The sequence below is a fragment of the Ovis aries genome, chromosome 2 (genome assembly GCF_016772045.2).
Source record: "Ovis aries strain OAR_USU_Benz2616 breed Rambouillet chromosome 2, ARS-UI_Ramb_v3.0, whole genome shotgun sequence".
NCBI lineage: Eukaryota > Metazoa > Chordata > Mammalia > Artiodactyla > Bovidae > Ovis > Ovis aries.
In genome coordinates this window covers 148,596,403-148,623,192 of record NC_056055.1, presented here as the reverse complement: position 1 = coordinate 148,623,192, position 26,790 = coordinate 148,596,403, and the positions used below count along the sequence as shown (strand labels likewise).

The window sequence follows — 26,790 nt, the reverse complement described above, 5'->3', positions numbered from 1 at the left end:
TGGTCACAATGCTCTACCAAAAAGTTTCTGTTTTTTAAAAAGATAATGTTTTTAAAATTATGTTTTGGCTTAGACTTAAAAAATAAGCCAAATATTTGAGATAATTCAGTAGAAAACACTGTAAGTTGGCAAGTTTTTAAATCCTTAGATGTACTGGGCCTAAGGAAAGAAGTGTAAACGTTCATGATTCAGCAGTGTAGGGAGAAATTGAGGCAACCAGAACTTGATCCTTATGCTATAACAGAGAAAAGTTACTATCCTAGGAGGAGCAAGATCCTGGACTCCCCTGGAGGGATAGCAGCTTCTAAGTCATATGCAGCAGTACAACTAGAAAAAAAGGAGCTCAAGACTGTAGAGCTAGGCTTGAAAAGTTCAGGATGAAGAAAGAATCTTGATGGACTGAAGATCTGTCCAAGCACTTGTCCAAGATCACTAGGACAGGCATGTTCTCAAATTTGGAAATTTCATCAAGTCTGTGGATATAAAGCTATGTTCTAGAGCAGGCTCTGCAGGACAACAATATACGGTATTCAAGGTCATTTCAATCTTAGTTTTGAAATTGCTATTTTCAACACCCTTAATATGCTTGTGCTTGGTGATAAAAGTCTTTTTCAACACCACAACTCTTGTCAGATACATGCAAAAATAGTGACAGTTCTTTAAAATATTGTTTTAATTAAATAAATAGTAGGTCATCACCATGGAAGCTTTTGGAAGTGTTAACATGCATTCAGCCAAATACAGTTATACTTCAGTCAATGTGGAGAGTCCCAACCTTCAGTGTTCTCAGGGAGAGTCCATATATGTATATGCTGTGGATTTGACTGCTCTTCTCCTAAAAGGAATAGGAATGTGCTTGATGGTGGGAAGGAGCCAGGATGACATGACTGACTCCAGACAGCCCCTCTCATTTGCAGAGCATTTTGAATTTTACCATATTTGGTTTTTGTTTTTTTTTTTTGGCTTACATTATCAGTTGATCCTGCAAGCATCCATCCAGTGAAGTAGGTTATCATTGTCCTTTGCTGTCAGATTTTAGAAAATCAAGATTCATTAGATTAAGCAACTTGCCTGAGATAGTAGATATCCGAGCTAAAACTTTTCTTGAGGTATCTGTCTAAACTTTTCATCTTGGAAAATATTCAAGCATGGGTAGGAAATGGAATAATGGAGAATCCTAAGTTAGGGGAAATTTTTTTAATAGAGATCTACTTCCATGTAGCAATCACTCAACTTTAGCAAGTACTTTTAATGATAGGTGTTGCTAGTTGGGGAAAACCCAAATGGGTGTGTGTTGTGTGTATATTTGTGTGTGTGTGTGTGTGGGGGGGGTTCTTCTCAGCATGTGGAGCTTAATAACCCTAATCACATTCACATGAACATCTGCTGAAAATGAGGACTCTTGGAATTCACCCCAGTTGCTCTTAACTCTTGGAGAAGGGCATGGCAACCCACCCCAGTATTCTTGCCTGGAGAATCCCATGGACTGAGAAGCTTGATGGGCTACCATCCACTAAGTCTCAAAGAGTTGGACAAGACTGAAGAGACTTAGCTGAGCTCTTAACTCTGGGAATCTCTAAGGGTGAATCTATATCTTTAACAAGAGACCCTCCGCTGGCCTTTAAACTTGATTTCGAGTGCCTTTCCGGGTCTGTAGTTGTCCCCCTTGAGTCCGGGCAGGGCTGCGCCGGGCGGGGCAGGGCTGGGCGGGGCTTGGGTGAGGTTAGAGGGAAGTGGCGGCAGGGGCACGGTCTGGCTTGGAGGGGTGGAGGGTGAAGGGTTAAGGGATCCACGCGCAGGCGCTGCCCTCTGAACTGGAACGGAAAACAACTTCCGGTTGGAGTCACTCGGCTGGGCGCCGGGCGACTTGAGACTGGAGAGACCGGTGCGGAAACCCTGAGCTGTGAGTAAGAAACTTCGCTAGCGAGTTGCAGTGTCCGAATGCATCGGGCACGGCGACGGAGAACTTGTGTGTGTGAGCAAGAGGGATGCGCTGGCCGTATGGGCGCCACAGGGAGAGAAGCCGAGGAGCTGCAGTGACAACCAGTTCTCATGGTGGGGAGGGACTTTGTGCGAAGGAAATCACCTGGGTCCCTGTCCCGGAGCGGACCGGGAGGGGCTTTCCGGGCCCATGGCGTCTGCGCAGCAACGACGGCCCCTGCTGCGACGGCTGCCGGGGAGGGATCCTGCCCGACTCCGCGTCGGCCGCTCTCTGTGACTTGATCTCTTGGCCTGCCAACCGGGGAGGCAGGCCTGTGATGTCAGAGTGAGCAGTAGACCCCACCTGGAGGTCCCAACCCCTCTTGAGGACCGGAGGCTGCCTTCCAGAAGTTAATACTATCTTTGTTACTCTTTCAAAAACTTCCTAGGTTCTTTCTGTTGTTTTTCCCCCAAGGTTATTGCACAGTTTCTCTCTCAGCTTTCCTGCGGGGTGTCATCATAGCCTTGTCACTGAGAAGTTGGGTAACCTCCCCGAGGGTCAAGGAGAAACTGGATGGCTGAGGCAGAAAGAGCAGAAGCAAACCCTGCCCCCAGTGGGAACCGGGCGTTAGGCGGAATCCCTAGCGTGGTGTAAACTGGCTGGTGACGAGTTACACGTGTAACAAGCTGTGCTCGTCACGAAGTGAAGCAAGGAGGGGAAAGATACTCAAACCAAAGAGTCTCTGTGTCTCTTACTATGCCGTAGCAGGGAGAAGTAGAGCAGCCTTTGCTATATAAAGTGTCATGAAGTGACCCGAAAGTAGAGGAAAATAGCGTGATCTGTTTCCCTACCACGACGGGAATACACACTTCAGAGAGGGGGAGTAGAGAAGCGAGCTCTGTAGTCTGCTGAAAAAATGTTTTGTCCCTCTCATTGGGGAGGGGAAGAGAACCGAGAACCCTAAAGTGCTAACAGTCATGTTTTAAGCAGAAAATGAAACTCCTTCACGGCCCTCTCCCCAGCCACAGGTACTCCAGCGCCTTGCACATCTCTCTTATGTGTACATAAACGTGTTATTTCGCTTTCTTATGAAAATAAGATTGTATGTGCATACAGTCCTATAATTTGGTTTTTCAGATAGAATATATATAGTGGAAATCTTACCATATATAGCTCTGCTTTACCTTAATGTCAGCATGGGATTTCTTTGCCTGGGTGTTCCAAATGTAGTTAAACATCTCTTAATATGGCCTATCTATGTATTTTGCCCTTGTTCTTCACAATTATTTAATCTGTATTTCATTAGGATACAGATATATTAACCCTTTGTGATTTATATGGCGAATATTTTCAAGACCTATCAGTCTTTGGGTTAAAATGCCCAGGTTTTCACTTAAGAAGATGGTCCTCACCAAAAAATTATTAAAATATTTTCCTATATTGTTCATTAAATATTCTTACAGTTATGCTTTACTCATTTAAATGTATGAAAATTATTTTTGAATATTGTATAAGATAGGGATTTAGCCATTTTTGCTGAAATCATTTGCTGAAATCAATTCATTCCCAACTGGCTAGAAAAACTACCTTAATAGAGTAAATTTCCAGGCCTACATGAGTCTTTTTTGGATTCTTGTGTTCCTTTGTTCTATTTGCTTCTTCCTATACAATTACCAATCTCTCTTTGATTAGGCATTTTGTAGTCATTCATAAAGCAAGTCCCTCTTCAAATATCCTTGGTGATTGTGTTCTCTCTCAGGTAAAATTTAAAGTAAACTATGTATATTTCATTAAAACAGGTTTCTTTGGGGAGTTTTGTTGTTGTTGCTGTATAGTTGCTCAGTCATGTCCAACTATTTGTGACCTCATGGACTGTAACCCACCAGGCTCCTCTGTCCATGGGATTTCCCAGGCAAGAAAGCTGAAATGGGTTGCCATTTCCTTATCTTGGAAAGAGATCTTTCTAACCCAGGGAATGAACCTGATTCTCCTGCTTTGAAGGCAGATTCTTTACCACTGAGTCACCAGAGAAGCCCTTGAGGGGTTTAACTACCCACTAATATTTTGTGACTGACATGTAGATGATTTATATATCTGGCCAACTTTCTAAAATTACTGGTTTTAATAAATTGTCTCTTGAATTTTCTAGGAAAATAGTCATCTGAATATAATCTTAACTCCTTCTTTATATTTAAATCTTTCTTTTGTTTATAAATTTATAGTTTCTCCAAAACAGTGATATATAATAACAGTGATTCTGGCCATCCTTATCATATTTATTCATTTGCAGTTATTTTTATTGTGTCATCATTGAATATGAATTTTATAATAAATTTCAAATAATTTTATTTATCAAAGAAGTGTCTAATATTTCTAGCTACTGGGATTTTTGCAGGGAATAGATTTTGGATTGTGTCTGAAGTTGGGGTTTTTTTGTTTTTTCTTTCGCATTGGCTAGCACTTTGAGAGCAGTTTTGAACAGTAGATGTTGAGTTTTCATTTGGTGTATATATTTCTTGTTGATGTATTTTCATTGCTACTTTAGTACTAAACATTTTTATCAGGAGTGGAAGTTGAGTTTTGTCATATATGGCATTTTGGCATCTAATGTGATCAATCTTGTGGTTTTCTTCCTTGACCTTTTAGAATAGCAAATTGTTTTAGTAGATTTCTACCTTTGTTGTTGTTGTTGTTTTTAATTTTTATTGGAGTATAGTTGATTTATAATGTGTTAATTTCAGATGTACAGCAAAGTATATGTACATATATCCACTTTGTTTGTTTGTTTGTTTTCCCATATAGGCCATTAGTTCAGTTGCTCAGTTGTGTCTGACTCTTTGTGACCCCATGGACTGCAGCATGCCAGGCCTCCCTGTCCATCACCAACTCCGAGGGCTTGCTCAAATTCATGTCCAGTGAGTCGGTAATATCATCCAACCCTCTGTCATCCCCTTCTCCTCCCGCCTTCAGTCTTTCCCAGCATCAGGGTCTTTCCCAGTGAGTCAGTTCTTTGCATCAGGTAGCCAAAGTATTGGCTTTTCAGCTTCAGCATCAGACCTTCCAATGAACACCCAGGGCTGATTTCCTTTAGGATGGACTGGTTGGATCTCCTTGCAGTCCAAGGGACTCTCGAGAGTCCTCCAACACCACAGTTCAAAAGCATCAATTCTTTGGTGCTCAGCTTTCTTTATAGTCCAACTCTCACATCCATACATGACTACTGGAAAAATCGTAGCTTTAACTAGACAGACCTTTGTTGGCAAAGTTATGTCTCTGCTTTTTAACATGCTGTCTAGGTTGGTCATAGGTTTTCGTCCAAGGAACAAGCATCTTTTAATTTCATGGCTGCAGTCACCACCTGCAGTTTCCATTGTTTCCTCATCTATTTGCCATGTGGATGCCATGATCTTAGTTTCCTGAATGTTGAGTTTTAAGCCAACTTTTTCACTCTCCTCTTTCACTTTCATCAAGAAGCTCTTTAGTTCTTCTTCGCTTTTTGCCATAAGGGTGGTGTCATCTGCGTATCTGAGGTTATTGATATTTCTCCTGGCAATTTTGATTCCAGCTTGTGCTTCATCCAGCCCTGGATTTCGCATGATGTTCTCTGCAAATTAATTAAATAAGCAGGGTGACAGTATACGGCCTTGACATACTCCTTTCCTGATTCGTAACTAATCTGTTGTTCCATGTACAATTGTTGCTTCTTGACCTGAATACTGATTATGGAGTATTTAATAGATTTCTCTGTGCTATACAGCAGGTTCATTAGTTATTTTATATAGTGTGTATATGTCAGTCCCAGTCTTCCAATTTATCCCTCTCCCCTTTATTTCATGTTAACTGTAAGTTTGTTTTCTACATCTGTGCTCTATTTCTGTTTTGTAAATAAGTTCATTTGTATCTTTGATTTCTAGTTTTTGAAACAGCCTTACACTTCATTTTGTTAAATTTAAGTATATAGGTTTCTTTTTGGTAACAATTTTATATAAATCAGTAATTGAGTTATATCTGTAGTCATCTTTCTTCCTGTTATCTTTACCAGAGTTTAATATCAAGGCTATGCTGATTTTCTAAAAAGAATTTAGAATAGTTCTTTCTTTCTCTGCTTTGAGATAGTTTAAATAGCTTGTTGTTTAGTTGCTACGTTGTATCTGACTCTTTGCAACCCCATGGATTGTAGCCCAGGAGGCTCCTCTGTGCATGGGATTTCCCAGGCAAGAATACTGGAGTGGGTTGCCATTTCCTTCTCCAGGGGATCTTCCTAACTCAGGGATTGAACTCAGCATCTGCTGCATTGCCAGACTCAGCTCAACTTGCTGAGCCACCAGTGAAACCTAAAATAGTTTAAGAGCTCTCTGAAAGTCTGAAAGAATTAATTCATGAAACCATCTGCAAGTACAGTGGACCCTTAAATAATACTTAGAGGTTAGGGATGCCACAGCTCCCAGCAGTTGAAAATCTGCAAGCAGTTTATAGTCAGCCCTCTGTTTCTGACGTTCTACATCTTTAGATACAGTCATAGTGTAGTACTGGAGTATGTATTTAGTGGGGGAAAAAATTCGCCTGTAAGTATATCCATGCAGTTAAAACCCATGTTGTTCAAGGTCAACTGTACATTGTTCTTAAGGGAGCAGTAATATTGAGCAGAAAGATCCAGAACTTTAAAAGGCAAACAAAAGCTCCTTAGAGTAAATCCTTATAATTGAAGGGGTGTGAAGCACCAATAATGTAGAGAATGAAGAACTGCTCTACTGATCCTGGTCCTTTTATCCTCCACCTTTTTTTATTTTTCAGGGAAAATGCTGTAGGTAGACTGAGGGTCTAGTAAAGTGCTGATAAAGTGCTTCACTGTTTCTTCTCTCCTCTACTCCAGTTTGTAAAGGAAAGGGTGTTGCTTCTACATGGGCAAGCTTTTATGCCCTAAAAGAAACATTGAGTGAAACTCAACTAAAAAAGCATCAGTTTCACTTTGTAGTCATCAGCTTCCCAATTTTCCCAGGAAATTTCTTGCTCTGGAGATAGTAACCAAGCTGGTATTCTACTCTAGCCAGATCCTGTAGGGGAGTTTCAAAATGAGTGGCTGAGAAAATATGCAAGCTCAGCATGCTTTTACATACTGAATATGAAGTGAAAATCAGTAACAGTCTAGGTATGGTACATAGCCTGTGGACACACGTAAGAACAGGGCTGGCTTCTGAGGCATAGAAACCATATAACCACAGCCCACTGTTTACTCAGCTAACGAATGGCTTACTGTTAATATGTGGATAGTAGTGTATTATGTAATCTTTGGGAGAGCTATTCACTTTTATAAATGATTATTTGAAATACTTTTTGATTGCTTTCAAGCAAGACTATTACCTTAGATAACGCAGTTTAGCAATATACATCTGTGAACTGGAGGAAACTTCAGGACACTCATGAATGTTATTTACAGAGTAATGCAGGTATTCTGTCAGTGTTTGGATATTTGAGTATCTTAATTTAAACGTCTGTTAATCTAGAACAAGTGAGTATTGGCATAATTTGGGGGTGTGCCCTTCCCTGGTAGCTCACTGGTAAAGAATCTTCTGCCAGTGCAGGAAATACTGGTTCCATCCCTGGGTTGGGAAAATTTCTTGGAGTAACAAATGGTAACTCACTCCAGTATTCTTGCCTAGGAAATCCCATGGACAGAGGATCCTGGTGGGCTACAGTCCATGGGGTCACAAAGAATCAAATACAACTTAGCAACTAAACAACAACCTATAACAGACAAAAACTGCATATTTTTTAAAAGCATACCAGTTATCTGTCAGGAAATGATAAAAAAAAGAATACATAGCCTCTTGATGTAAAACACTATTCTAACTACAGTTGGTCCTTGAACAACACGGAGGTTAGGCATGGCAACCCTCTGCTCAATTGAAAATCTGCATGTAAAGTTAACCCTCTGTATCCAAAGTTCCTGTGTATCTGTGGTTCCACCATATCAGCAACTCCACATCCAGGGATTCAGCCAACGACAGATCATATAGTACTACAGTATTTACTCATGAAAATATCTATGGATAAGTGGACTTGTGCACGTCAAACTGGTGTTGTTCAAGAGCCAGCCATATACTCATGCTTTAGCTGATTAGCTATTGCTACTCAATATCCTTTTGTTTTCTAACAGCTTTCTAAGCATGAATATTACTATTCAGTTTCAACTTGATTGTGTGTAATTATGTCAAACCAAGTTTTAGTTTCTGTTTTCTGTAGGATTTACGTTGTGGCTGCCATTCATCCCATGTTGCCTCTCATGCTTACTGCTATGGTTTTCAGTCATGGGTAGAGGAAAAGAAGAGGCTGTTAGCAAGAATAGGGAACAAAATTTCTCTGTAGTTCAAAACCAAGATTCTGAATCATTTTCAAAAAAGGATAACAGAATATGAATTCAACTCCCTTGTGGGTGGGTGGCAAATTAGCGTACGGAATCTTTTGAACGGTGCATTGTTTGAAAACTGTTCAAAAAAGTTGAGGAGAATTGAAACAGGCAGTGGTACCAGAGCCTTGGCAACTGAAAACAAGCCTTTGGGACCTATGTAATTGTATATGTTAGTTTTTCAGTTCTTAATCTATAAAAACATTTTTTTTAATTGTGGTAAAATACACATAATGTGAAGTTTACCACCTTAGCCCTTTTTAAGTGTACAGTTCAGTAGTGTTGAATGTATTCATGTTGTTGTTCAAGCAAGAAAAGCATTTCTTAAGAGACTTTTTTAATTGTTTGTCTCGTGGGAGAAGTGTCCTAACAGCAACCTTGTTTTCTTCCTTTTTAACTTCAGAGATATGCTTTCTTTAATGGTAATTATCATTACTAAATTATGAGGGTAAAGATTTTGAGCAATGAGCTGTAGTAGCTTTCACTTACCACCATGCTTTTTTCTTTGCAAAAAAAGAAGAGTCTATTGAAAACAGGTTGTTAACAGTGAAAACAGTCTGTCTACAAGTCATTGTAGTTATGAATTATTGGAAATTGAGTGGACTAAGAAAAATAATGAGTTCTAGTTTGATGGTTACTTACCTGAAGTTACAGGAATCCTTGAGATATTTGCAGTAGAATTAGGTATGGAGAATTGTTCTCTTCAGCAGCAGAATAAACTCAATCAGGTGATTTTGCTCCGAAGAATGATTTGTTCTAAGGACGGAAATCAGGGACTCAGGTCCCTTCAAGATAATGATTTTAAATTACTCCAAAAAAAAATCAACTATTCTTGTGGGATATGTAAGTGGTTTTACTATTTCTAGCCAGTAAGTATATGGCTTTTACCATGATTAATTTCATGACTTTATATATTTGCTATCCCTAAACTAAAATGCCTTTTCCTTCATATTGATGTTTTTCAGCCTTTTTAAATCCATATTTCCTTTTTTATAAACATTAAAATACCACAAATCCTAGGAGATAAAAATGTGACCTTTCTTCCCACAAAGTTCTTATACCTCTTCATACTGAATGTAAACTTCCTCTTGAAGTTTTCCCCATCCAAGAATATTCTGTAGAGCCCCACTTTATATGACTTATGAAAGACAGATTTTTTAATAAGTAACCATTTTAAACTGATAATTCTTTCTCCCACATCTCCAGACTCTCACATGGCCCCTACTCAGAGGAAAGGATACTCCTTAACATGGCTAAGCAAGCTAACTGAGCAATGCCTCAGATGGGTAGAACATCACATGTCTAGTTTCCCTTTTGGTGTTACACTATTTCATTTTGCACTTTAACCCATAGAATTTTATACAACTTGAGGGAAAGAAGTGCTACTGGAGATAAAAAAGGAGGTGAGGCAAAGCTGAGACTCATGGGTGTGGTCTTTGGCTGTGAAGTCTCCTTTTAACTCTTAGAAGATAACAAAAAGTTTCACCAAGTTCTGACATCCAGAAAAATAGAGAACCTAGTTTGGTGAGTTTTGGGTTTGATCTGTGGGATTGTCTTACCTTATCTATCCTGATGCATTTAGCCAACCAGCTTATATTAAAAAAAATGCGAAATGCAAATTCTGACTCTGCTGGATAACTTAAGTTTCTGTGATTTCAGCTGCCTGATTGGAACAGTGTTACACAGTGACAGTATAGTGCAGTGTGCTATGGGTATATCCATAACTGAAGTTTACAACCTGGAAAGTGAGGATAGAAATGGAAGCTGTCATTTTGGGGAACTGGCTGCTTGTACTAATGGAACTCTCTTAAAAGTGGAAAATGATTGGAAGTAAATGTCAGGAGTGACAGTTCTCTTCCATTTCCTTTCTTCAAGTAAGGAAACACACATACTTTTCAGTGCCATCAAAGGTTTACCTTAACCATCTAAGACAGAAGATGTTCTTTTATTTATGTGTATATACTACATTATTGACTTTTTTTCTGCTTTTTGCTTTTGTTGCTTTTTGTGGCTGAGGAGTCAAACATAGAGCTAAATAGAAAAGACAGGATGTATCTCTCACTCACTTACTCACCTCTTCCTTTGCTAAGATGGCAACTTTTCTGAAGTAGAATGTGAACTGTTATTATTCATACCCCAAGGGGCTGGGGAAAGCAGGTGACTTTCTTTTCTAGGGCAGAGTAGAAGAGGTAAACAGTTAATCTAGAATCACCCCATCCTGAAACTGCTTTAGGTTTAAACTGGCCTCTTACCACAAGTGTCAACCCTGGTAGAACACTTACCCAGAAGCATACTAATCTCAACAGTAGGGAAAACCCAGGAGAGGACCCTTTTTCTACTTGCTAAATCACCCACACTTGTCTCTGCTGCTGCTGCTGCTGCTGCTGCTGCTGCTGCTAAGTAGCTTCAGTCATGTCCGACTCTGTGCAACCCCAGAGATGGCAGCCCACCAGGCTCCCGCGTCCCTGGGATTCGTAGACCCTGTTAAAGATGCTTTTGAACTGCGGTGCTGGAGAAGACTCTTGAGAGTACCTTGGACAGCATGGAGATCAAACCAGTCAGCCCTTAAGAAAATCAACTCTGAATACTCATTGGAAGGACTGATGCTGAAGCTGAAGCTCCAATACTTTGGTCACCTGATGTGAACATCCGACTCATTGGAAAAAACCCTAATGCTAGGAAAGATCGAAGGCAGAAGGAGAAGTGGGTGACAGAGAATGAGATGGTTGGATGACATCATCGATTCAGTGAACATGAACTTGGGGGGACTCAGGGAAATGGTGAGGGATAGGGAGCCCTGGCATTCTGCAGTCCATGGGGTCCAAAGAGTCAGACATGACTTGGTGACTGAAAAGCAGAAGGGGTGGAGGAAATATACCTTTAAGCATGTGATTCTTTTCAAACTTGAAATCCAGATGTGTATAACTAATCAAAGTTGAGCTACTCTGGTTGAACTGGTCAATTGATAGTAGAGCATTGTTGGGCTACACACCCACAGCCTCAGTGGAGTTCCAGAAGCACACTATTTTCCTTGATTATTACTTTTTATTGAGGATTAGTTAGACACCATTTGTCATCACAGTGCTTGTTGTCAAAGACAACAAACTTAAGATAATGTGTATCTATAAAGTAAGGGGGTAAATGTTTGTTTAAAAAGAAGGAGTTAGGGGGTGTCAGAGTATCACTTCAGAAAATTTAACATCCCGATAGTAGGAGTCCCAAACAGGCGCAGAGAAGGAATGAAATGGCCCAAAAAGTAATTCAAGAAAATTTGCAACAACTGAAGGATGAACTTCCAGATGGGTTAAGTACAAGAGCAGGAATCAAAATGGCCCTGAACTTCAACAAAAACAAAAGGGAGTGTAGCAAAACTTACAAAATTCTGAGGAAAAATTCCTTCCAACCTGGGACTCAACCTGGCAAACTGTCAGTTAAATCTTAGGGTGAAGATATTTTCAGTTATCTGAAATATAGTTTCAGCAAGGTCTGAAAAGCAAGGTCTCAAAAAATTTACTTTGTAAGCACTTCATCAGAAAGCTACTGGAGGGTTTACCCCACCAAATTGAGGAGTAAAACAGGGAGGATGAAGATTAGGGATACTGAGAATGGCAGATTCAGCTAGAGAGAGAGAGATGAATAAAGGGAATCATCAAATTCAGGTTGAAAGACGGTTTCAAGGTGAAGGCCTTCCTCTCTGCACAGAGATGAATAAGTCTAAACTTGAGCAAGTCAGAAAGCTCAAGGAGAGATCCTTGTAAGAAAATGAAATTGATAGAGTAATGTCTGAACTTATTGAGGAGTTGCATTACTGATAGTAATAAGTAAAGCAAATAAGTTTTTTCAGTAAAAATATTTTTCAGGAAAGGAAAAGGAGCCATAGTATATTATATGGCTCAGCAGTAAATAATCACACAGTCATAAGAAAGTAAAAGTGGAATGTAAATCTAATCAAAATAATAACATAACTGTTAGAAGGATGAGGAGGCCATAAAGAGAGGGGAGATCTTAAAAGAGAGCTGAATCCTTGTCTTGCATAATGGGAAGACAAGTAAAATAGAAATCAGTAGTGACAGTATTAGCAAATTATTTAGAAATACAAAGATAAATACCAAAAAGAATCAAAAGAGCTGAAAAGTGTTGCCAGGAAGTGGGGAGGGAGAAGAGGAGAGTAAGGGGCTACTGTTTTTCTTAAACCTTATGAAGTTATTTGTCTCATTAAAATACTGATGCATTATGCTTTGATTAAAAATAAAATAGAAATTAAATTACAGTGAATAGAACTAAGATACTGGTCTTTTCACATCAAAGAGACCTGGATTTATTTGGGTCTTCTATTTTTCTAATTTGTTGACATTAGGCAACTTATTTAACCTTTTGAACCCGTTTCCTTATCTAGAGAGGGAAGATTAAAATAAGGTAGTTTATGTAAAGTAGCTGGCAAATCATTTTTCTCTCAGTAGGTGTAAGACTCTCTACCCCTGTCCCTAATGTTTCCCAGGAGGAAATAGGGAACGACCACTGTTGTTGGGATGCTTACCTTTCAGATACAAGGTTCTTAGTGTTCAGAATCTTCTGGTTCATAGCTCTGTGTGTGCCTTTTCAGATTGAAGGCCTGTCACTGGGATCTCTGTCCTTTATCAACTATCTGTAGATAGAGAATTTAAAAAGAATTAAGATGATCTGGAATGTTGGTAGCAGAGAGAATCAAGTTATAAGGACTGCTTGGTGGGAGAAAAGCTGTGGTCTCAGATTTGTCAACACGAACGTCAGTGCAAATGCCATTAATGGTGTCTCTTCCATTAATAGAGAAAGCGCTTGTCACATAGACTGGTGAATTGTGGAGATTTCATGAACCAAGATCAGCAAGAGTGCTATTGCTCTGAACCATCTGCCAAAGTATCAAAATACCTTTTTTTAAAAAAAAGAACATCTACCTTAGCAACTGCTATTTTTGATTCTGAATTCTCTGCACTTCCAGAACAATTAAAAAAAGCAGATCACTGTGGAACAAAAGGACACTTTATGGAAGCCCATTTCCCTGCCTTGGTACATATTTGTGTAGTATTTTTCAGAGTTCAGTGCTTTCCCATTATGACTTGGCCCTCTGTGGCAATGAATAGAAATCTCTCACACTTGTTTCTCTCTTTTTTCTACCCTCACCTACCTCCCCCTGCTCCACCCCATGCCAAAAAAAAATTATGGTCCTAGAAGTCTTGGACGGGGTTTGCTGATAAGTGTTTTTGTCTGTCTGTCTGTCTGTCTGTTTTAACTGCCCTGGATTATTCTGATGTACTGACAGGTTGAGAACCATTGTCCTACAGCATGCTGTACTCCAGACATTCTAAACTGGGGCAGATGAGGGAACTGAGGCTCACAGAAAGGTTATAGCTTGTTCCCTCTCATCCATCAACAAGCATGTCTAGCTTGGACAGGTATTCTGCACCCCAGCTCTGATTTTATCTTTGGTTGACTAGGCTTTTTAATTTTGATTCTCTGATTTGTATTAAGAGAAGCTACTATATTTTACAAAAGATGTGGCCTCAGTTAAAAATAAGATTTGAAATTTTTATTTTATAGCATCTTTTTATTTTTTCCAGATACAAAAGGAAATGAAGTGTCAAATCAAAAGTTTTAATAAACTCTTGCTTCTCCACAATAGGATAGCATAGCAAATGCAAGGACTTATTAGATCTGAGTATTCACATTCAAGAAAAACTGGGGTGGCCCTGAAGAGAGTGGAAATGTGGGTAATTTTGGCACAGAGACAGGTTTGAGAAGTTGGTTTGTAGGGTTCTTCAGAGATTTGGGGTCCTGTATTCAGGAGTATTTGACAATAGGAGTAAGAAAGTGTGTTATATGGTATAAAAGTATTGTATCTGGTTTTAAACTTTTATCATATTACACATTTACAGTCACACCCTAAACTTCTTGGGAATGCCTGGAAATGGAGATCTGGAAATCTCTGAAACCTTATTTATTTTCTCCCTGGAGTTCTCTCAATTACTTCTAATAAAACAAGTTGTGACTTGGCAAGCATTGGCCCAACAGCCTCTAGGTGTCCTCAGGGAAATTAAAAGCCGGGGTTTGAAGAGTTCTGTGCCAGTGATTAAGAGCACAGAATATAGCTTATAATTATGTAGACTTTTGCCTGTTCCCATTTATCATTGATAATATTCTCAAGGCTAAATATGACTGCCCAGCAATTTAAACTACAGTTTAAGAGGAAATAGGCCTTTTTGTGAAAAAGGTCCTCTGTCTCCCGAAGTTTCATTCTCTTTTCATAGACAAGCTCTCTCCTTTCATAGTGATTGTGATTTAGTAAATGACTCAGAGTTGTTGGAGGGGCCCCTAATCTGTTAACTCATGAAATTTTAACTACTTTTTCAAGCAAAACTTTGCCTTTTATGAATCTGGTACGGCCTGTGGCATCTCTTATACTATTGTCTTCGGGATGGAGGGACTTCTTTTTCAAACTTTTTAAGTTAAAACCAGAAAATAGGTAGAAACTGTTCTACTCCTGTGAAAGATGATTACTAATACTATTTTCATTATCATAATTTGGTAGAGTAGACTAGAAAGACTTAAGAAAATTCACACATTCAAACGCTCTACCAGAAAGTTATTTTTTGTGTTATTTAACAGTGTATAAGGGTTAACATAGCAGAGCACTAGACAATATTCCTACCTATATTTTGGTTTGTATTTGGGAGAAAGAAAGGTGTATATCTTGTGACACGAAGTGGTACAGTAATGAGTTTTGCTTCTTTCTCTCTCCACTGTTTTAAAACAATGTAGAGGTTTTGTTTACTTATTGATAGAAAGATTTTGGCCTGGTTGACTGTCAGCAGTATCAGAGGACATTAAAAACAGGACTTTAAGAATAGTAGCTGGAGGGAAGGCTTACTTAGCCATCATTTCTTCCTTTAGATTTCGTTGTCACTCAGCTGGCACATTTTTTCCTGCCTGTTGTTAACTATGCCTCTGTCAGCACTTTTGTCCAAAATTGAATTCAGTATCCTCTCCTGTCTCTCTCAGTTTTTCTTCCTATTTCTCTGTGGCTAACTGGCATTGCTGTTTGCCCTATATTTTGAAAAATACGGCTGGCCAAACCACCTTTAACAAAATAAACCGGTTACTTTGCTTATTAAAATATAGATGCTAGGACTCCATCCCAGGCCAACTCACTCAGAGTTGCTGAATGCTTCCTTCTTGTCTGTTGTACACATCCAGTTGGCCAGTGAGTCCTGTTAATTTTGCCTTTAAAATGTCTCTTGAATCCATTCAGCTTTCATTTCCCTTACTCTAGTTCAAGCCCTTATCTTTTACCAGAATACAACAATGGTTTCCTATGGATCTACTCATTTTGTCTCCCTCATTAGTTTATATTCTGCTGGTATCTGGTTTATCTTTCTAAAACATATTCATCTCCTGCTTGAAAATTCCTTAATGTCAGCAGGTTAAAATTGGAGTGACATTCAAGGTCTATTGCAGTCTGGCCATATCTAAGTCTACTGTGTACAGCTTATGTAGTTAGTACACTCTGTAGCTGTAGGGTGCTTCATTCCAATTATGGTCTACATGATCGGGACCCATAGGGTTTTTTCATTGAAGGACAGTCATATGTGGTGGCCCCAACTATCCTGTCTCAGCACCCTTACCTCTCCATCCTTTCTGTGTACATACCTCACTTGTGTAAATATACTCACCACCAGTCCCTAAATGCAGTGTACTAGTGATGGCAGCTCACACTCCAGCACTCTTGCCTGGAGAATCCCAGGGACGGAGGAGCCTGGTAGGCTGCAGTCCATGGGGTCGTGAAGAGTCGGACATTCACTTTTCACTTTCATGCACTGGAGAAGGAAATGGCAACCCACTCCAGTGTTCTTGCCTGGAGAATCCCAGGGACCAGGGAGCCTGGTGGGCTGCCATCTGTGGGGTCGCACAGAGTCGGACACGACTGAAGCGACTTAGTAGCAGCAGCAGCAGCAGTGATTTCTCAGAGCGTCTACTTTTTCAGAGTTAATGTTCATTCTCCTTTTACTCCACTTGTTGAAATCATTCTCATATTTCAGGGCCCAGTATAAGTGTCAGATCCTCTGTGAAGCCTTCCACAGTTCTCTCGTTTTAATTGTTCCTTCTATTATACCTTTTTACTGCTTACACTTTTACTTAACAGTTCTTCTCTTCTTCCTTTGAGGTAAAACCTATGTATAATGAAATGCACAGATCTGGGGTGAACCTTTAGGTGAGCTCATGTGTTTTTGCCTTGCTAATTATAAGCTCTAATTAGAGAAAAAGGCAAAGACTATATAAGTTTGTCTCTTTCCCATGGGAAAAAAAGGGAACCTACTGTGTCTGCAGTGCTGGGTCAGTCTTGAATATGGTACCAGTTGGGATACAGCTCAGCTTCTCTTCTGAGAACTCCCCAGTGGCAGTGGCTTAAACCAACAAGATGGATATTTTATTTCTCTCATGTATGACAATTCAAAGTGTAAGATGTCCCGAGTCGATACAGCAGCCCCACAGGGTCAGGGACCTCGGCTTCTTTATTCCTGTCGTTCTACATCCCCTGTTGCTCCACCATCCGGAAGTATTGCCCTCACCACAATGTTTCGGGTGACTCACCACAATAAAGGAGAAGGAAGGGGGAAAAGAAAGAGACCTTGTCTTGGAAGTTACGCTTGCTTGCCAATGACCAGAACATAGTCACGTGACCACATCAGCTAAAATTCAGGAATACCAGAGGAGTAGAGAATGGATATTGAGAAACAGTTACCAGATATGTTTCACATATGATCTCAGTCTTCACAATAAACCTACAAACTATATATAAAAAACTAAACTCAGAGAAACTAAGTAAATAGCCAGAAAAATTGCAGGTCTGAGATCTGAATTCAAAGCCTGTACTTTTTTTCCCATTCTACCTAGTAAAGTGTTAGGAGGAAATATATAATTGTTAAAGTCATTAATTTTCACAGTGTTATATCATGTATTTTCATATCACATTTTCACAGTATCATATCATATCTCTTCTAGGACATCCCATGTAATTTTATTCCACACTTCTCACTATCAGGAAATGAATTGCCATGCTAACTTGTTTTTAATTTTTAAATCTAAGATATCATTTATGAGGAAAAATAAATCACTATGTTTGCCGAACAAAAGCTTCTGTACTTTGTATTTGTTTAGAAATGTTATCTAATCATAAAGTTGACAAGGATGATATCTTGTCAGTTTAGTTCAGCTCAGTTGTGTCCAACTCTGCGACCCCATGGACTGCAGCACACCAGGCTTCCCTGTCTATCACCAACTCCCGGAGTTCACTCAAACTCATGTCCAGTGAGTCGGTGATGCCATCCAACCATCTCATCCTCTGTTGTCCCCTTCTCCTCCTGCCTTCAATCTTTCCAAGCATTAGGGTCTTTTCTGATGAGTCAATTCTTCACATCAGGTGGCCAAAGTATTGGCTTTTCATCATCAGTCTTGCCAATGAATATGCTAAAGGAAATCAATCTTTTAGAATTGACTGGTTTGATCTCCTTGCAGTCCAAGGGACTCTCAAGAGTCTTCTCTAACACCGCAGTTCAAAAGCATCAATTCTTTGGCACTCAGCTTTCTTTATAGTCCAACGCTCACATCCACATATGACTACTGGAAAAACCATAGCTTTGACGAGGAGGACCTTTGTTGGCAAAGTAATGTCTCTGTTTTTTAATGTGCTGTCTAGGTTTGTCATAGTTTTCTTCCAAGGAGCAAGCATCTTTTAATTTCATGGCTGCACTCACCATCTGCAGTGATTTTGGAGTCCAAGATAATAAAGTCTGTCACTGTTTCTATTGTTTACCCATCTATTTGCCATGAAGTGGTGGGATTGGATGCCATAATCTTAGTTTTCTGAATGTTGAGTTTTAAGCCAACTTTTTCACTCTCCTCTTTCACTTTCATCAAGAGGCTCTTTAGTTCCTCTTCGCTTTCTGCCATAAGTGTGGTGTCATCTGCATATCTGAGGTTATTGATATTTCTCCTGGCAGTGTTGATTCCAGCTTGTGCTTCATCAAACCTGGCATTTTGCATAATGTGCTCTGCATGTAAGTTAAATAAACAGAGTGACAGTATACAGCCTTGATGTACTCCTTTCCCAGTTTGGAGCCAGTTCATTGTTTCATGTCCAGTTCTAACTGTTGCTCTTTGACCTGCATACAGGTTTCTCAGGAAGCAGGTAAAGTAGTCTGGTATTCCTGTCTCTTTAAGAATTTTCCACAGTTTGTTGTGATCCACACAGTCAAAGGCTTTAGTGCACTCAATGAAGCAGAAGTAGATATTTTCTCTGGAATTCTCTTGCTTTTTCTATGATCCAGCAGATGTTGGCAGTTTGACCTGGGTTCCTCCGCCTTTTCTAAATCCAGCTTGAGCATCTGGAAGTTCTCCATTCACATACTATTGAAGCCTCGGTTGGATAATTTTAAGTATTACTCTGCTAGCCTGTGAAATGAGTACAATTGTGTGGTAGTTGAACATTCTTTGGCATTGCCTTTCTTAGGGATTGGAATGAAAGCTGACCTTTTCCAGTCTTGTGGCCACTGCTGAGATTTCCAAATTTGCTTGCATATTGATTGCAGCACTTTAACAGCATCATCTTTTAGGTTTGAAGTAGCTCAGCTGGAATTCTGTCACCTCCACTAGCTTTGTTTGTAGTGATGCTTCCTAAGGCCCACTTGACTTCCCATTCCAGGATGTCTGGCTCTTGGTGAGTGATCATACTATTGTGATTATCTGAATCATTAAGATCTCTTTTGTATGGCCCTTCTGTGTATTCTTGCCCTCTTCTTAATATCTTCTGCTTCTGTTAGGTCCATACCATTTCTTTCCTTTATTGTGTCCATCTTTGTATGAAATATTCCCTTGATGTCTCTAATTTTCTTGAAGAGATTGCTAGCCTTTCCCATTCTATTGTTTTCCTCTACTTCTTTGCGTTGATCACTTGGGAAGGCTTTCTTAATCTGTCCTTGCTGTTATTTGGAACTCTGCATCAAAATGGATATGTTTCTCCTTTTCTCCTTTGCCTTTTGCTTCTATTCTCAAATATTTGTAAGGCCTCCTCAGACAACCTTTTTTTTTTTTGCATTTCTTTTTCTTGGGGATGGTTTTGATCCCTGCCTCCTGTACAGTGTCATGAACCTCCATCCATAGTTCTTCAGGCCCTGTGTTTAATCCCTTAAGTCTGTCTGTCAGTTCTACTGTGTAATTGTAAGGGATTTGATTTTAGGTCATACCTGAATTGTCTAGTGGTTTTCCCTACTTTCTTCAACTTAAGTCTGAATTTTGCAATGAGGAGTTCATGATCTGAGCCACAGTCAGCTCCTGGTGTTGTTTTTTCTGACTGTATAGAGCTTCTCCATCTTTGGCTGCAAGGAATAGAATCAATCTGATTTTGGTATTGACCATCTTGTATTGATATCTTTAACCCCTTCATTTTAAAAGCAAGGAAAATCGAGGTCCAGAGGAGGCAGGACTTAGCCTTGACGTCAACATTACCAGTGCTTCATCTCAAGTTTCGTAGGACAAACACTAGCCTAGGTCATCATTTCTCTAAGTAACTGTCAGTGGTATACTTAACAGTTGTCTCAGGTTTGCAGAGTTGTTCTGATCTCAAAGTTCAGGCTGGCCAATGCGCAAGAAATACATATAATCCTGGCCTGTTTTAGTGATGAATGAGTATTATCTAGCACTAAAAACGTCTTTATAGCTACCAGGAACCTGTTTTTGAAAGGATGACCGCTATTTGATAGTCAAATAAAAGGAATGGGTGAAGTCATTCCTACTCATAATTCAGAACCCAAATCAGATGACATCTGCCTCTCAAAGCCTTTCCTAAACCTCATAAATGTTAGATGTGAGCATTCTGCTTTCCAAACTCTAGCCTTCAGATATATCCAGGTACTCATATATATTCTTTAAATTTCAGCTAGTGGTGCCTTCATGAGGGTGGGTTTCGTGTCTGTTTTGTTCTCACAGTGGTGAGAACATCAGTGGTGCCCAGCCCAGGCTTTGTTTTTTGTTTTATTGAATGAAATATCCATCATGGCATCCTGGGAGAATATTTTGCAGCTGGCTGTAATAAGCAATCCTTGAACTAAGATTTTCAGAAACTTAGTCCTAGTCACCTCAGTTATAGCTTTGTGGCTGTACGCAGGTCATTTAACTCCTCTGAGCCTTGTCAGTCAAATTGAAATATGAGTAATAAGAAATGAAGAACTGGTGGGAAAAAACTTCGTAAAAGGCACATAAAACTAAGGTGGCACATAAAACTATCCCTAAAGCTCCTTGCTGCATCCCGCACAGTGCCTTACATGTATTCAGCAAACACGTGCTTTACTTTTTCTCATTTAATTGGATAGTAATGGTATATATTCTATAAAATTAAAATTTGGCAGTTGTAGTCAATACATCTTTGTTGGAGCTGGGAAATTTTACCAAGGGAAAATAAAATTATCACCCTTGTGCATGCTGACCTTCCTACGCCAGGACACTTTCATTATGCACCAAGGATCAATGAAAAGAGAAAGCAGTGTGATGCCCATGAATTTTCTTAGTGCTTCCTTCTGGTTGAGCACCTGCTGGACCTCGGAGGTAGAACAGGAATTTGCTACCCTCTCCATTTCCGTCTTACAGGAAGTACCCTAAGGAAAAAAGGAAATACTATCAGAGTATTAGAGGTGGATATGACAAGACTACCTTGGCTTCAAGAGGATTACCCTAGGGGTGGCATGCTTTGTGTTTTGCCCACCCAGCTCTAGTGTTGGGCATCAGTGAGTTAATCTCTTCCTGGTGTAAGGAAACCAGCAAACCATACCCAGAAATAAATTTAACACAGAAGGCTTTCCTGAAAATACATTTAAAAGAGTGGAGCCATAACTAAAAAGAGTGTTTCCACGGCAGAGGTAGCTCCAGCTTAGACCTCCTGGGTTTGGGGGATGGTAGTGGCTACTAGGGGCTTCCCTGGTAGCTCAGACAGTAAAGAATCCGCCTGCAGTGCGGGAGACCTGGGTTCGATGCCTGGGTTGGGAAGATCCCCTGAAAGAGGGCATGGCAGCCTACTCCAGTATTCTTACCTAGAGAATCCCCACGGGCAGAGGAACTTGGCGGGCTACAGTCCAGGAATTGGACATGACTAAGCACAGCACAGTGGCCATTAGATTTGAGTTTGGACATGTTTATTATAAATAAAACCATTTCCTTGGCGTCCAGCAACTTTAAGGGATACCAAAATGTAATTGAAATGTGACTGTCTCTCGAATTGTGAAGTTAATTTTATACTTAACAAATGCTTTAAGAAATAGAGGAACAAGTGGCTTTAAAGTTCAGGGTGTTAATATTTGAAATCTGTCCAGTTTAACTAGCTGGGTTCCAGAGGCTGTTTCCTTTTTCTCTAGTCAATGTCACTGATCTGACACCCAATTTTCTTCTTGGCTGTGAGATAGGAATTAAATGTATCATTTATTTAGTTGTATTGACCTGAATCATATCTCCCCAGCATACATTCTTACTTCAGGAAATAGAATGTGGAATTTACTCAGTAACTCTTCATAGTGACATTTGTGTGATCTAATTCAAGGACCTGAAATGAAGACTCCACATGATTTACTTGCATATGATGTAGCTGTTTTTAGTACTGTATTTACATTTTTAAAAACAAGAATGCACCTTCTTGATGAAACAGACATTCATTTTTTGATTCACAGACGCAAGAGGTATAGAACAAAGAAGTTTCTTAGAAATCAAATCCAAACATCTTTTTTTGTTTGAAGGGAGAGAAACTTGAGTCTAAAAAGATTTAGTAGCCCTGAACTAAGGTCCCACGGTCAGTCAGTGACAGAATAAAACAAGAAACTAGATGAGTTCCCAGTTCAAGATTCTTATTTGTCCCAGATTTTAAAATACAAGTGTGGTTTACAGTGACAGTTTATTATGACATCTGCAGTTTGTTAAGACAATTTTAGGCAGTCAAGCCACATAACTACTTGAATTGTCTGATTTCTGTATGAGCGTATTATAGTATACTATAGTCCCTATAGCTCCCTACCCTTATTTCTCTTTTCCTGCTCATATACTTACTTTGAATCTCATGTGCTTTTTAAAGCCACCCTAAATCCTTTTTTGAATGATAGTAGTATCTGAATAAATACTCAAAATGAAGCTTTGTGCTAATGCTAATTACTCTGTTTCCATAGTGTCTATGGTATGCTAGAGATCCTGGCAATGTAATTATCTTAACAGTACTTCATCTTTTCCATCTATCAGAGGTACCAATAAAAACAGACTTCCTAACTAGAATGCCTAAAAAAGTATCACTTTCATTGCTTCAGGGCTTCCCTGGTGGCTCAGATGGTAAAGTGTCTGCTTGCAATGCAAGAGACCTGGGTTTAAAAATGATCCCTGGTTCAGGAAGATCCCCTGGGGAAAGAAATGGCAACCCACTCCAGTACTCTTGCCTGGAAAATTCCATGGACTGAGGAGCCTGGTAGGCTGCAGTCCATGGGTTAGCAAAGAGTCGGGCACAACTGAGCAACTTCACTTACTTCAGTCACTTCATTCTCTCACAACGTAAAAACACTGTGATCCCCATAATGTTGTTGTTTTTCAGTCACCAAGTCATGTCCGAAACTCTCCATGACCCCATGGACTGCAGCACTCTAGGCTTCCCTTTCCATCACCATCTCCTGGAATTTGCCAGAGTTCATGTCCATTGAGTCAGTGGTGACATCCAACCATCTCATCCTATGTCATCCTCTTCTCCTGCCTCCAGTCTTTCCCAGCATCAGGTCTTTTCAAATGAGTCAGTTCTTCACATCAGGTGGCCAAAGTATTGGAGCTTCAGCTTCAGCATCAGTCCTTCCATTGAATATTCAAGGTTGATTTCCTTTAAAATTGACTGGTTTGATCTCCTTGCTATCCAAGGGACTCTAAGAAGTCTTCTCCAGCATCGATTCGAAAGCATCAATTCTTTGGCACTCTGCCTTCTTTATTGTCCAGTGCTCACAACCATACATGACTACTGGAAAGACCATAGCCTTGACTATACAGACCTGTGTCAGCAAAGTGATGTCTTTGCTCTTTAACACACTGTCTAGCTTTGTCATAGCTTTCCTACCAAGAAGCAGTTGTCTTCTAATTTCATGCTGCAGTCACCGTCCACGGTGATTTAGAGCCCAAGGAGATGAAATCTGTCACTGCTTTCACCTTTTCGCCTTCTACTTGCCATGAAGTGATGGGGCTGGAGTCCATGATCTTAGTTTTTTTAATATTGAGTCTTAAGCTGGCTTTTTCACTCTCCTCCTTCACCCTTAAAAGGTTCTTTATTTCCTTTTCGCTTTCTGCCATTAAAGTGGTATCATCTGCATACCTGAGGTTGTTGATATTTCTCCCAGCAATCTTGATTCCAGCTTGTCACTCATCTAGCCTGGCATTTCTCATGATGAGCTCTATGTGTAAGTTAAATAAACAAGGTAACAATAAACAGCTTTGTCGTACTCCTTTCTCAATCCTGAACCAGTCAGTTGTTCCATACAAGGTTCTAACTGTTGTTTCTTGAACAGCATACAGGTTTCTCAAGATGGTCTGGAATTCCCATCTCTTGAAGAGTTTCCATAGTTTGATCCCCATAATAAAATCCTTGAAAATTCTTCTTTACCAAGTCTAGAAAATGATGTAGGAGTGTGCTTAGTGTCTTATTAAAGACTGGCTGATAGGATTGAAATATTACCTTGGTATTTAAGGGCACTGTGATGTATGGTTAGCTGGTTTTCAACAAGAATGCCAAGGGGATTCAGTGGGAAAAGAATAGCCTTTTCAACACATGACACCAGGACAACTCACCAACCACATACAGAGGAATGAATCTGGAGCCCTACCTCATACTGTATTACACAGATTAACAATATAAATCAAAGGTCTAAATGTAAAAGCTAAAATTATAAAATTTCTATAAGAAAATATAGGTGAAAATCTGTGTGACCTTGGTTGGATTAGGCAGGGGTTTCTTAGATATGAAAAGCACAAGAACAAAAGAAAAAAGATAAATTGGACTTCATCAGAATTAAAACTTTGACAAAGGACACTATCAAACAAAAAGAGAATCTACAGAATGGAAGAAAATATTGGAAATTTTATATATGCATGCACAGATACATAAATATATATATATATATATATATATAAAAGAAGGAAATAGCAACCCATTCCTGTGTTCTTGTCTGGTAAATTCCATGACTGGAGCCTAGCAGGCTCCAGTTCATAGGGGTCACAAAGAGTCAGACACGATTGAGCATGCATGCACATGTATCTATACACATACACGTGTATGTATATATATATGCCTTCCCAGGTGGCACTAATGGTAAGGAACCCTGCTTCCAATGCAGGAGACGTAGAGATGCAGGTTCAATCCCTGGGTTGGGATGATCCCCTGGAGAAGGGAGGGCGTGACAACCCACTCCAGTATTCTTGCCTGGAGAACTCCATGGATAGAGGAGTTTGGCAGGCCACAATCCATGGGGTTCCAAAGAGTCAGACATGAATGAAATGACTTAGCATGCACATACAGGCACATAATAGGCACATATGTGCATATATATTAAATATATATACATACATGCACATATAAAGTGAGCAAAGGATTTGACTAGACGTTTGATGTACATATACACACACATATATATGTACATATATATGTGTGTATATAGGCACATATATATGAAAAGTAGGCAGAGAATTTGATTACACATTTCTCCAAAGAAGATATTCAAATGCCCAATAAGCACTGTAAAGATGCTCAAAATCAAAACTGTGATGAGCTACCACTTCACATCCCATAGGATCCTAATATATTTTTAAATGAACAATAATTATTGGTGAAAATGTGGAGAAATTGAACTCTTGGGCATTGCTAGTAAAAATATAAAATGATACAGCTTCTGTGGAAATGGCTGTAATGTCTGTGGTAGTTCCTCAGAAAGTTAAACATAACTGTCATCTGACTCAGCAGTTCTGCTCCTAGGTATATATTTAAGAGAACTGACAACATGTGTTCACACAGATATATATGCACAAATTGTAACTTTATTCAAAATAACCAAAAAGTGTAAACAACCCAAATATCCATTAATTGAGGAATGGATAAATGTAAAAAAATTTATATTATAAATAAAATCTATTTTATTCCATAAAATAGAATATTATTCAGACATAAAAAGCAATGAAATACTATTACATGCTACAACATGTTTAAAAATTGGAAATTTTATGCTTCATGAAAACAGCCAGACACACTGGCATATACTTTTATGATTCTAAACATTCAGAATAAGCACATCCATAGGGTCAGAAAGCAGATTAGTGATTGTCAGGGGTTACAGGGGAGATAGGAATTGGGACTAACTGCTAGTAGGTACAGAGTTTCTGTGATGATAAAAATGTTCTATGATTAGATTTTGGTGATAGTTGCACAACATTGTGAATACAGAAAACTACAGAAGTGTATACTTTGAAATGGTGAATTTATTTTATATGAATTATATCTTAATGAAAATATGGAAAGCAGGTATACTCAAAGAAAATGTTATGAAAGAGACTGATATTATGAAGGATTCCAGTCATAAAGGGTGTGAAATAATTGGGTATCCCCAAGACCCCCTGTGACTGATAGACAACTTTGTGGCTTTCAGAGGATTAAGAGAAAGGCTCAGTGGTGTGGTTATTACAGCTTGACAAGAAAAATCAGTCATTAGATAGATGATGCTCTGCTCAGAGTCAGGGAATGTCTTTAGAGATACAATGTAAACTGAGATGATAAAACAAAATTACCTCCACTGAGGAAATCACCTGTAGTTCAGAAATAGCAGAGAAGTCAGAAAACTAATATAGAGTAGGGGTAAGAGTGATGGGGTGTGATTTTTCTTTTTTAATGTACAGTCCAGTGGCAGTTTTCCCTAGATTTTGTGCTAAAAATAAGAGCATTTTCACACATTTTAATTGCTATGTGATAACAACAGTGTGAACTCCATCCACAAACATTTATTATCTACTTAATTTTGCTCTAATTTCAGTATAGCAAGCATTCACCTTGTAAGTGGAAGTAACTGTCCATTTAGTAAAAAGAAATCCCTTCTCACATTGCTAAGCCTGTTGTGCATTTCTGTAATAAAAGATTAATAACAAATGGCCTTTTATGTTTTTCCATTTTTAACTTGCATTTATAGAATACCATTTGCAAAGTAGCATCTTTATGAACTGGAACCCTAACTGCTCCTTAAACATTCATTAAGAATATTTCAAAACTGTAGAAGTTAAGGTTTCACAATATTGCAGGATTAAAATATGATCAGGATTTTATATGAGACTTTTTTGCCTTTATAAAGCTGTTTTATATGGGGACTTCCTTGATGATCCAGTGGTTAAGAAT

The 26,790-nt window shown here is 39.2% G+C and overlaps 1 protein-coding gene across 2 annotated transcripts in view; it reads left to right on the top strand.

Moving 5' to 3' along the window:
* The first annotated feature begins 1,845 nt into the window (after positions 1-1,845).
* Positions 1,846-26,790, top strand: part of TANK (TRAF family member associated NFKB activator) — a 79,198-nt gene continuing 54,253 nt past the window's right edge. For both annotated transcript variants that reach the window (XM_004004666.4, XM_012135846.4), the window contains exon 1: positions 1,846-2,949. In XM_004004666.4, the coding sequence (XP_004004715.2) occupies positions 2,915-2,949 (35 nt within the window). In that variant the 5' untranslated portion in view covers positions 1,846-2,914. The remainder of the gene's footprint in view (positions 2,950-26,790) is intronic.